We start from the raw sequence: 10,880 nt of genomic DNA, 5'->3' as shown, positions 1-10,880 counted from the left end.
TACGCGCAGCTTTACCTAGAACTGTCAAAATAAGGCTCAGTATGGTCGATGGCGTAACGGTACGCAAAGCGTAACTGCGCCTACTCGGAACTAACGCACCCTTCATGGCTGTGTGCGTGCAGCGTCGTTCGGAACGTTGGTTTGGTGTGCGTGATAGCGACGAGAACATAAATTTCAAGGAATATCAGCTGTTTTGTAAATCGCTGATTGTTGCGACATCGCTTGTATGCATGACGCCTTTGTTTACCTAGCGTCTCGAGCATTTCGAGGTTATAGTATGCTGCGCTGAGGTTCGAGGCCTCCCGTTTCAAAGATGGCACGGAAGGGAGATACACATAAATTTGCATACCAAATCGCTTTGGATGGTGGAGAGTTTTGGGCTTCTCATTTCAATAATGTATATTCTCTGTCGTAAACTTATAGTACTGCGCATTATAGGTGGGTGCCGCTTACAAATATGCCACAAATATACCTCGCATTCGATGAGACTAGCAACTAGCACGAAAAAAAGTTGATTTTGTTTGACGATAATTGTTTTAACCACGTTGCTTCCGTAATCACCATGCATTATCAAGCTTAAGCCCTTCCAAATCTTCCAGTTGACCACCATCGAAGGCGCTCGGCGAAAGCAGACACAGGCTTTCGATGCGAGGGAAGTTCGTCTCACTACCAGCAGAGGAGGACTGCGGTGGTTCCGTTTGGTCCGATAGTGACCGCAGCTGATTAGCCATCCCAGCGTCACCGTACAGTGTGGGCTGCGGCTGCAACTGCGCATCGTACAGCAAGGAAGGCGAGGATGCGCTACTGATATCCAGCTTATCGTACGTCCCCTTTACCAGCTCGTCCAGCGTACGGTTCACGTAGTCTGCCGTCGTTTGTTTGTCCTCCTCCTCGTTGGGCTCGGCCGAGATGTTGCAAAGCGATCCCTCCATGAACGTTGGTTCCTTTGGCTGCATTGTATCAGAAACGGATCCTTCCGGGATGATTGAGGAAGACTGCAGTAGCTTCTGTAACAGATCACCCGTTTTCCGTACCACCGTCCCGGGTGGACTCGCTGGACATTTGTGGGTACGTTGGGACACTTTGTAGCGAAAACTTTTCTCACAACCGGAACATTTGTACGGCATTAGTCCGGTGTGTATCCGCCGGTGAACCAGATAGGACACGCGCTGCCGGAAACACTTCCCTGGTGGGGAAATTGGACAGAAGGACATCGTTAGCCCTCATTGGACCATGGACACCATGGAGTTCCACTGGACACTGCTACTTACCACACGTTTCACAGGCAAACGGCTTTTCGCCAGAATGTATCCGCTGGTGGTTGTGCAGCGTGGACAGCTCTTTGAACGCACGGTTGCAAACCGAACACACGTGCGGCTTCTCGTCGCTGTGGTAAAGCAGATGCTTGTGGTAGGACTGCTGAAACGTGAACGATTTGTGGCAGATTCCACAGGTATAAGGCATCTCACCTGCAAAATGTTACAACTGCATTACGAACTACTGTAAATTGAGTACACTCTTGCTTACTGACCCGTATGAAGTCGGTTGTGTTTCTTGAGGAAATACTTGGTCGTGAAGGATTTGCGGCACACCTCGCATTCCCATTGCTTTGCATTGTCGTGTCCTTGCTGTCCGTGCTGCTGTTGCTGGTGCGGTTGCTGTGGAGACGAGGGCAGTGAAAAGCTATCCCTGGCTTGCTGCGCTACTCCAGCGGTCGAAGGTAGACTAATCTGCTGGGTGTCGGTGTTCGGTGGCAGATACACCACCTGTGCGAGTTGCCGAGGATCAATGATTTGTATAATGTGCGTTTCGGAAGACGCTGGCACGGAGTTTGCTTCGGCCGTTGCGGGAGACAGTTGCGACTGGAAGAGCATTTGCATGGGCACCATAGTGGGTCCATTTGCGGGGGTACATTCACCACCATTGCCCACACCCGCCGCGTTCGTTGGCATGTGGCTACTAGATTCGATTGCACGCGCGGTAGTTGCACTGTCAGCGTCCAAGCAAATCTTCTTCGAACCAGCCTCGTGTACCACTCGCATGTGTATCTTCAGCGAACCCTTCATCTTGAACTCCTTCGGGCAGATGTGGCAGTGGAATCGTTTATCGAACACACCGTCCCGGGTCGGTGTCACCGGGGCAATGTTGCTGCTGTCGTGGAACACCTCCCGATGCATCTTGAGCAGGGCCGAGTTACGAAACACCACGTCACACTCGGAACAGTGGTTCGCGTTCGTGGAACAACCAGCAGCAGCTTGGCTATTTTCAAGCGCGGGCGACATTTTGCCACCCGCCGCTCGACCGCTGTCACCGCCGTTCCGGTGCTTCACTTCCGTTTCGTGCGCTGCCTTTTTACGAACTTTGCGCAACGTTTTGAACGAGCTCGAGGCAAAGGTGGTGGTGCTGGACTGACTGCTGCCGGTGCCATCGTTCGTCGCCTGCTCCGTCGCTGGTGTGCGCTCCGCCTGCTGGTCCTCGAGCAACGAATGGCCGAACAGGTGGATCGTCAGCTTGTCCAAACCGAGCAGCTCGTCACCACAGATCGGACACTTCAAGGGACGGGCCGTCACTTTCAGCAAGCTAACGCGCAATGCATCGATGCTGGGAAAATTGGGCTGTCCGCACAGGATGCACGACAAACTTTTGGTGCACATTCGTTTAGCTCGCTTCCGGAGAGTACACAGCGCGTTAAAAGGGCACCTTGTTTCGGTGGAACGGAATAGGCAAAAGGGCCCAAAATTTGTGATCTTTTCCTTTTTGACAGACAGAATGCTGCTTCCTTCTTCGCTGAAAATTCGTTCTGCGCCGTACGGATTTGGCCGTGCGCACGTTTTGACGGATGCTGGGACGATCTTTGCGCAGGCGTTAGCGCTTCTTTGCGAGAGGAGACATGCCAGAGAATGCACCCGCGCGACTGTTGTTACCGATGGGGAAAGCATCCGAAAATAGCAAGGAATTGTAAATACTCCGCATGCGTGTCCCATCTGCCACCAGATCCAGCGCACCTCTCCGCTTGCTATCCTCCTAGTTGGATGCTTGGATAGGGAAATTTCAGAAGAATCTGCACAAGACGAGCGCACCTCAATGGATTGAATTGAAGACAGTTGCGCGGTTATCTCTGCATCGCACAGGTGCATTTGGGTCCGCTAATCAATAACCATAGGAATTGTACCGACGAGTGGTATGGGGGGTATGGCGATGAAATGCAACAGTTGTCCGGACCGCATGCGCATACTGCACCGCGTCGCCGGATAGAGGCAGTTTGCATGCGGGCATAATCAAAGCACGCGCGCGATTTCACCCCCGGCTCCTGCCACGTGTCCATAGTAACCGGCGTCGTCGACACCGATTGACTCTACGTTGTTGTCAGTAGGAAAACAGCTTTTCAGCAAGGCAGTTCGTTCGAAATTGAAGCGGTTGCAGTGTAAGACATTTTCCGAGCTCCCCGAGAATCTTGTTCCCCACGGCTTCAGGATGGTTGACACACAACCGTACATAATCCGCGTTATGGAGGAGATGGGTTTGGCCGAGGGTGGCTTCATACCGATTGCAAATGAGGAGAACAAGCAGCTGCTCGAGCAGATCAATCGTCTGTCCGCGGGCAGGACGGACTCAGTGGGGAAGGTGCAGATTAGTGACCAGCGGTTGGGCAATCTGAAGGTGCATCTGAAGAATGCCCAGGTGGAGTTTGAGCAAAACTCCAAGCTGATCGGTGTGGACAAAGGGCAAATCACGACCGAGCACGGACTGCTGAAGGTGTCGCAAAACGATCGCTCCTTTTACCGCCAGCAACTGTCCGATGCGAAGAAAGAGCACTCGGAGTTGGAGAAGCACGATGAGCGAGCTCAGGGTGGGTATCAAGTGGACGTCGCGTAAGATCTTTGAAAGTAAGGCCTATATTGCCGTTCCTTTTTTTGTTGCAGGAGACATGAAAAAATTGACCGGCAATGTTGAGAAGTACACCGAGCGCATAAAGTGGGCTAAAGGAGCATTGGCCGAATGGAAGCAGGTGATGGGCGATGGCGATAAAACGAACAAGCTCATCCTGAAGTACTGCAAGCAAGATGCCAGCAAGGCCGAATCGCTGGAAGCGAAAAGAAAGCAGCTGGAAAACAAAATTGCCACCCGGCGGGCCGTACTGGTGACGCTGTACGAGGAGTACAAATCCTTGGAGCAGGTTCTCGAGCGAACGTCGCAGCTTTTCCGTCAGGCGCACTACGAGCGCCGCCACATGGTGCAGACGTGGAAGGAAGCAGTGAAGCATATGAACCAACGCGAGGGTGCCATCAAATCGGTGGAGGCCGACATCGACAGCGCCCACGAGGTGACGGAGATGCTGCAGGGTGATCTGCAGGCGCAGGTCGAGTTTCTCGAGCAGCAGCAACGCAACAACCAGGAGATTGAGCTCCGCATTGCCGATCTTAATGTGGAGGTGTCGAAGCTGAGGAACAGACTGACGGCGCTGAACGACAGTGTGCAGCTGAAGACGAACGAGTATCAAATAACGCGCAAAGCGGTGCAGAACCTCTCGAACAAGCTGGCGACGATGCGGAGCCGGAACTGCCACTCGCTAGTCGAGGGCAATGAGAAGGAGCAACAGATCCACGCTAATCTCAGCGAGCTCGAGCTGCTGCGCGACAAGCTTGATAACTTCCGCAGCAAGAGCCTGTGCGCACAGGACCGGCTGCGGCAGTTGAACGAAATTGTGGAGTCGGAGGAAAAGCAGATCCGCGCGATGGAGAACGAAACGGAGCGTCTGTCCACCGCACTGTTCCGCGCCCAGCAGCAGCTGTTCGCAATACGGGAGGAGGACAAGCTGCTCAAGGTGGAGGTACACTCCACCGAGTCGGGGATGGCCAAAATCCAGGCTGCACTTAAAAACATGAAGAAGGAAATTGTCCGCCAACTGGAGATATCGTACACCGTAGACTACAACATGGAGAAGGTGCAGGAAAGGATTGCCAACATGAAGGGCGCCGGCAATACCCAGGAGGAGGCCAATCGAGCCCATGCCAAGCTGACGCACGCTCAAAACATTCTGATGATGAAGCGGCAGAATCTGGAGGTGCTGCTGGCGCAAACGGTTAAGATCCAGCAGGACTACCGGCAGTCGAGCCTGGTCTATCAGCAGGATGCAGCCGAGATCGAACGGATGACGGGCAAGTGGAAGGAAAAGACACTGTTGGTGGAGGGTGGCGAGAAGAAGGTACGCCAGTGCAAGGCCGAAAATCAGGAGCGGCTGGTGGAGAAGAGCTTGCTCAAAATGCGCATCAAGCAGATGGAGCGTCAGCTCGACAGCCAGAGCGACAAGATGTATACGCTCGAGCGGCACCGGATGGAGCTGGAGGCCGCAATCAACAAGCGCATGGTGGACATAACGGCCCAGAAGGACATGCTGCAGCTGAAGCGGAAATACCTCGCCGAGGAGCGGGCACAGCTGCGGGCGGACATATCGGAGCGTTCGCTAAAGATCGAGCAGCTTCGCAATCGATACGACCTGTCGCTGGATCTGCTCGGTAAGAATGAGGATGGGACGATTGTGACGGCGACGCAGATAAAGATTCAAACGGCCCAGGAAAAGTACATGCTGCTGCGGGAAGGCAGTGAGCTAAACGTGAAGATCCTGAAGGCCGAGGAAGATCTGAAGGCGCTGGAGAATACGCTCAAGGTGATGAACTACGCGAACGACAAGTACAAGCGCGGATTCCAGAAGGTAGAGGACGAGAATCCGGACATGATTGCGATGGAAAACATTCAGGCCGATTACTGTAAGGCTGTGGCTGCGCTCAAGAGTGTCCGATCGGATCTGGCTTCGAACACGGAAAACCTGCACGATCTGAACGAATGTCGCGAGCAAAACGATAAAGCACTGGAACAAGCCCAGAAGGTGCGGCTGGACAGCAACGATGTGCTGTTGCGCATTCAGAAGGAGCTGCTGGACCAGCGGACGAAGATCCAGCGCGCCGAACGGGAGCTCAAGCTGGCGATCAAGGCGGCGAAGGCAAAAACGAACGATGACGATCTGATGCTGATATTCCAGAAGGATCTGAATCTGAAGGAGCTGGAGGAGCGCAACAGTAACGCGCTGCAGCATCTGGCCGATCTGGTGGAGCAAAACACGGAGCTGGCTGCGTCGGTCAGCAAGCATTGCTACGAGCGGGGTTTACGCTTGCCGTTGATTAAGCGCACCAAGAGTCAGATATCCTGGCGGAGTGAAAATTCCCACGGCACGGAGTACAGTGGACGCGTGGATACGATATCTTCTAAGCAAGGTAAGGTAGTGGGGAGTAGGAAAGATGTCTTAACAGTTCCAGTAAGATTGTTTTTCATGCTTTACAGCCTCTCGTCTTTCGATCTGCACCACAACATCTTCTCGCAATACGGATTCCTCGGAGGATATCGCCAAGTCCTTCGACAATCGCATGAGCGCTGGACTGTCCGTCATTCTGATCGACTTCCCCGGCAGCAAGGCGGCCGGTGGCAAATCCACGAAGAAGTAAGAGAATTCGATTCGATAATGATGATAACTTTATTTTACTCTCCATTTGTGTCCGAGTGTAGCAGAATTGGTATGGTGGCCTATTTTGAGGAGTTTTGTTTGCTTGCTTGCTTGCTTGTTTTGCTGCCCTTTTTAGTAGTAGTGTGTATTGTGGCAACCTGTGCGCCCACTTCCTTGGAAATGGGGCGCTACACGCCTCTAAATCGTCGTTTGATTAGTAAAAAATCGCTTTCCGTACGAAAATAAAATGCAGAATCGCACTGGTGTGCAAAACTCTCGCTGCGCGCGTACACAAAAATCACCACCAGAGCGGAGGATAGTATATGGCTTCTACACGTGCTACTCGCGCGTCCCTTAAATGCATAATGTTGTAGAATACGAGCGTTTGGAAGAAGCCGAAACGCGGCGCGCGCGGCTTGCGGCGACTAAACACACAACACCACAATCCGAACGCGCTTTTGTGCCACTTGACATATTTCTAAAAAAACAATGGGGAAAATATATTATATATTATATACACCTAAGTATTGGAATCCGATCGACAGAATGATTTCTTAGCAAAGTTCTTCTGCCCCCACCGCGTGGTATTCTCTATTGCCGTATGATGATACTGTTCGTTACACATTGTCAACAAGTTTGTCTGCCCCTTGGGGACATGGCTAATCTCCTGTGCGCTCGGACCACCGAGTCCGTTCAGTTGTATTGAGCTACTAAATAAGGATACACAGATAATCTGCTGCTGCTGCTTTGCGTAGAGTTGAGTTTGAATCTTTGTTCACGTGATTGCTATTATCAATGGACTCGCCGATGGTAGCGCACATTGCGTCGTTTGTAAGTATTATTTGCAAGAAAGGAAACCATTCTTAACGGATATTACATCGCTTAAGCTAGACCAAACAAAAAATCACGTTTCAAGTACGTACAACGCAAAAGAAGAGCTTTTGCGAAAAGAGTATTACTTTGCTGCGCAGGATACATGTACAGTTCAGAAACAAATATTCGACATTCAATTTTTCCGTTCCGCTTGCTATCGTTCCGCTCATCCGTGGGTTGCTTTATCCAATAAAGTTAATAAGATAGATTGAAGTAGAGATAAATATGAAGATTGCATTCGTTTGCCGTGCTGTGTTTGATTGATTGCACCTAAAAAAACAGTCCTGGAACGATAACAAATAAGAGTTTCGTCTGCTTTTCTGTTTTGACCCATCATATCCTGCTGAAATAACGATGCATTCTGCGGTTAATCGTTTGCTGAGCGTTACATGTGCCTGCGTACGTCGAAGTTGTACCGAACGGTGTGGTGTACTGTTGCTGTGCGCAACGCATTGCATCGCCTCTAGTGAGTCTTGTTGCGCGTTGATTTACGCACCGGAACAGTCGGTTGCGGTTCTTCCGAACCGTCTTGCTGCAACTCACCCGAACTGGTATCGTTGCCGCCAATGTTCGTTCGAACCTGTCTCGTCTGCCGGCGCGTTTTCATTTGTGGCGCCACTCGCTTGGGAGGCGAAACGCTGGAAGGAACGTCATTCTCCACACTGCTACTGGTGGCCTTACGTTTGCGCTGCGTTGCCTGACCCGACGCCGGCGGTTTCTTTGTGCTGCTCGAGCTGGGAGTATTATTATCGGCCGAGTTGTTTAACACGGCATTGTTGCTTTTGGTGCTACCGCCACGTGTGTCGCACGCTTGCTCCGCGATGCCGTAGTTTGATCCTCTGCGGCGCAACGAATAGACGGTGCTTCTCGCCACGGTTCCGGGCTGTCGCTGGATCTCCTGCATTACCCCACACGCACGGTTCAGCTTTTGCTGCAGTTTCTGCGCATACTCAAAGTCGCGTCGCTCCATCTCGATCTGCTGCTCGCGGCGCTGCTGATCGCTCACGATGATGTCCTTTATGTTGGCCGGACGACTCGCCGCGGTTCGCTTGGTGCGACCGTTGCTGCCGGACGCTCCAGCGTCCGGTTTTGGCGGCGTTTTCTGCGTTCTGGTGGGTGTAAACTTGATTCGACGCGGACGTCCCCGGGCTCGTGGCGTGTTGAGCGGGACGACTTCCTTCTTTATCGAATCAACAACCGACGACTGTTCACCGGGCTCGGCGAACGGGACCGGCGGGGGGGACAGAAGCTGTAGTTTCACAACCTTAAATGCTGACGACGATCTGTTGTGCTTGAGCGGCTGGTAGGGACTCTTCTGCGGGGACGATTCGTACTTGGCCGGCGATGGAACAGGTCGGACGGTTGGCACACGCCGAAAGGTATTGCACGAGAAGCTGTAGCAGAGGAGAAACGACGGAAGCAAATTAGATATAAAGCTTACAGAAAGGAGAGAAAGCAACCTACCTGCTTTTCGGCATCGACTGCACGATCGGTATGAAGTGGTTCTGTTCCGATTTCAAGCTGTCCGAATCGTCTCCTCCCTCAGCGTCGTCCCCTTCCACGCCGCGACGCTCCAGCTTGTGGACTGCCGTCGGTTTGACGCACAGCTCGCTTTTGTTCAGATCGATTGCGTTGAGCGAACGTTGGTGCTGTTGCAGCTTTCCTGCCGTTAGCCGATGCAGGATTGTGTCTTGCACTTTTTGCTTCACGATCTCTGCCGACCGGCCCACCTTCTGGGCGACCGATTTGATCAAACTGTAGCGTCCCGAGGCGGACGAGGTGGCGCACGATGAAGCGGTCACACCGGACGCGGCGGACGAAGTGGAGGAAATGGAAATTACACTAAAAGAGATGTGCAGAAAAAGAAGTATAGTTTAAAATGACTGGCCACCATCATGCGTTTATCGATTCGTTTACCTTCCACTTGACGGTGAGTTGTGATTTACTGTACCGGATGGCTTGGTTCCGTTAAGTGTCGTAAGTTGGTTGGGCTGAATCTGCCTGCGTACCGTCGATGGACCCGCCACCGAACCGCAACCGGCCGGTGCGTGATCCACGGTGGAGCATTTTCCACCCCCAACACCGTCATGCAGGTCGGGAGTGGTCGCGGACGATACGGAAACGTGGCTGCTGTTATCGGCCAGATCAATTATGCCTTCCTGTTTGTACAGATTGATTATATACTGCTCCGAGGTGGTCAGCTCTTTTGCCTTTTCTTCGAATATTTCCTTCTGGTATCGCTTCAGCTCGTCTTTGTACTCCTTTCCGATTTCTCCCGGATTGGCCAGCTGAACGGTGGATGTTGGTGCTGAAAGAAAATGAAGGATAAGGTTAACTTCATAGCACAGCTTTCGCATTCGCCTTGGAGGGTGATGTAGCTTACGGGCTGTGTATAGTGGTTTGGTCTGATGAGTCGCCGAGCGTTTCGACGAGCCTGCTGACGGGTTATCTTCGTCCAAGTGCTCACGGAACTGGCTTTGGATCGCACGCCAAAGCTGTTCGTGCACGAGTTCGTTGGCACGGGAAGCATTGCGGTACCATGTGCCGAACCGTTTCCGGCAGCACGGACAGCACAGCTTGTTCGTTTCGATCGTCTCCCGGATGCAGCTGCGGCAGAAGAGATGCTGGCAGGGCAGAAATACCGGTTCGATCAGCACCGACTGGCAGACGGCACACAGGATATCGTCCAGCCGCAGGTTGTCATAGTTGAACGAGGAGGAACTGGTGCTTGCGCTGGACGATACGGCGGTCGACGAAGCGGCCACAAAGCGTGTGTGAGCGTTCGTTGTGCTGCTGGCCGCGGGATAGTTGAGGACTTTTGAAAACATTATCAATTGCTCGCAACGCGATGGCTGCGGTGTTGCTGTTTCGCAGCTACGCTGAGATGGCTGAGGGTATGTGGTAAGGAATGTGTTAACGGCAGAGAATGTACATTGAGGACGCAGCACACGACACGGGCCACATATTAAGCGTCAATTATGCCTTTTGCAGCAGGAACCAACAACCGCACGCAGAAAACACTAATCTGTAAACAAAACAGCGCCTGCTTCTACATGGTACGCTTCCCTTGCGCGACCGGAACTCGATGCAAATCGGGCACAAGCACTGCACGCAATGGAACACAATCGCACTCCTAGTGAGCAACAAACACGGACACGGACGGTACCTGGTAGACGGTGCCAAACCGGCACTAGATTTTCAGTAAATTACAATAAATACACCAACTTTTTCTTTGCCAAACCATGTATGCCCGTGCACGGTTGACATCTATTGTTGACATTACGTTAGATGGTATTTGACAGCCAGTGGGAATAGAATGAGATACCGCAACGCAACTCACGCAAGGCCGGGCTTGTCCCGGGTGAGTGAAAGAGCAAGCATGCGCTCTTACATCGACGAGAGAAAAATAAACAAAAATCCGTTCGAGGAGCCGTTGTAAATGCCACAGTACATTGGCGTTCAACTGTGGTCAACTGGTATAAAATAAATTTGAAAGTGGCGGTTATGG

General features: G+C 52.3%; 3 protein-coding genes across 3 annotated transcripts; 1 reads left to right on the top strand and 2 right to left on the bottom strand.

Moving 5' to 3' along the window:
* Positions 1-232: 232 nt before the first annotated feature.
* Positions 233-3,072, bottom strand: LOC120949602 (zinc finger protein 135). Its single transcript, XM_040367001.2, has 3 exons — positions 1,532-3,072; positions 1,272-1,469; positions 233-1,186 (listed from the first exon to the last, which is right to left on the bottom strand). Exons 1-3 carry the CDS (start codon positions 2,982-2,984, stop codon positions 558-560), a joined length of 2,280 nt encoding a protein of 759 aa, XP_040222935.2. The 5' UTR covers positions 2,985-3,072; the 3' UTR covers positions 233-557.
* A 66-nt stretch (positions 3,073-3,138) lies between these two features.
* On the top strand, positions 3,139-6,500 carry LOC120949600 (coiled-coil domain-containing protein 39). Its single transcript, XM_040367000.2, has 3 exons — positions 3,139-3,850; positions 3,924-6,272; positions 6,340-6,500. Exons 1-3 carry the CDS (start codon positions 3,475-3,477, stop codon positions 6,498-6,500), a joined length of 2,886 nt encoding a protein of 961 aa, XP_040222934.2. The 5' UTR covers positions 3,139-3,474.
* A 10-nt stretch (positions 6,501-6,510) lies between these two features.
* On the bottom strand, positions 6,511-10,669 carry LOC120949603 (uncharacterized). Its single transcript, XM_040367002.2, has 4 exons — positions 9,756-10,669; positions 9,290-9,680; positions 8,837-9,214; positions 6,511-8,766 (listed from the first exon to the last, which is right to left on the bottom strand). Exons 1-4 carry the CDS (start codon positions 10,198-10,200, stop codon positions 7,836-7,838), a joined length of 2,145 nt encoding a protein of 714 aa, XP_040222936.2. The 5' UTR covers positions 10,201-10,669; the 3' UTR covers positions 6,511-7,835.
* Between the last annotated feature and the right edge of the window lie 211 nt (positions 10,670-10,880).

The sequence above is a fragment of the Anopheles coluzzii genome, chromosome 2, assembly GCF_943734685.1.
Source record: "Anopheles coluzzii chromosome 2, AcolN3, whole genome shotgun sequence".
NCBI classification, from domain to species: Eukaryota; Metazoa; Arthropoda; class Insecta; order Diptera; family Culicidae; genus Anopheles; species Anopheles coluzzii.
This window is presented reverse-complemented; position numbering and strand designations above follow the sequence as displayed.

What these genes read in the sequence shown, in the direction of transcription:
- LOC120949602 (XM_040367001.2), bottom strand. Translation starts at nt 2,984, where the DNA reads ATGGGACACGCATGCGGAGTATTTACAATTCCTTGCTATTTTCGGATG. An exon ending in ACACAACCGACTTCATACGG is followed by an intron (nt 1,470 to 1,531) that starts GTCAGTAAGCAA and finishes AACATTTTGCAG; the next exon opens with GTGAGATGCCTTATACCTGT. An exon ending in GTTTGCCTGTGAAACGTGTG is followed by an intron (nt 1,187 to 1,271) that starts GTAAGTAGCAGT and finishes TTTCCCCACCAG; the next exon opens with GGAAGTGTTTCCGGCAGCGC.
- LOC120949600 (XM_040367000.2), top strand. Translation starts at nt 3,475, where the DNA reads ATGGTTGACACACAACCGTACATAATCCGCGTTATGGAGGAGATGGGT. An exon ending in GCACGATGAGCGAGCTCAGG is followed by an intron (nt 3,851 to 3,923) that starts GTGGGTATCAAG and finishes TTTTTGTTGCAG; the next exon opens with GAGACATGAAAAAATTGACC. An exon ending in TACGATATCTTCTAAGCAAG is followed by an intron (nt 6,273 to 6,339) that starts GTAAGGTAGTGG and finishes CATGCTTTACAG; the next exon opens with CCTCTCGTCTTTCGATCTGC.
- LOC120949603 (XM_040367002.2), bottom strand. Translation starts at nt 10,200, where the DNA reads ATGTTTTCAAAAGTCCTCAACTATCCCGCGGCCAGCAGCACAACGAAC. An exon ending in CAAACCACTATACACAGCCC is followed by an intron (nt 9,681 to 9,755) that starts GTAAGCTACATC and finishes ATTTTCTTTCAG; the next exon opens with CACCAACATCCACCGTTCAG. An exon ending in AACTCACCGTCAAGTGGAAG is followed by an intron (nt 9,215 to 9,289) that starts GTAAACGAATCG and finishes CATCTCTTTTAG; the next exon opens with TGTAATTTCCATTTCCTCCA.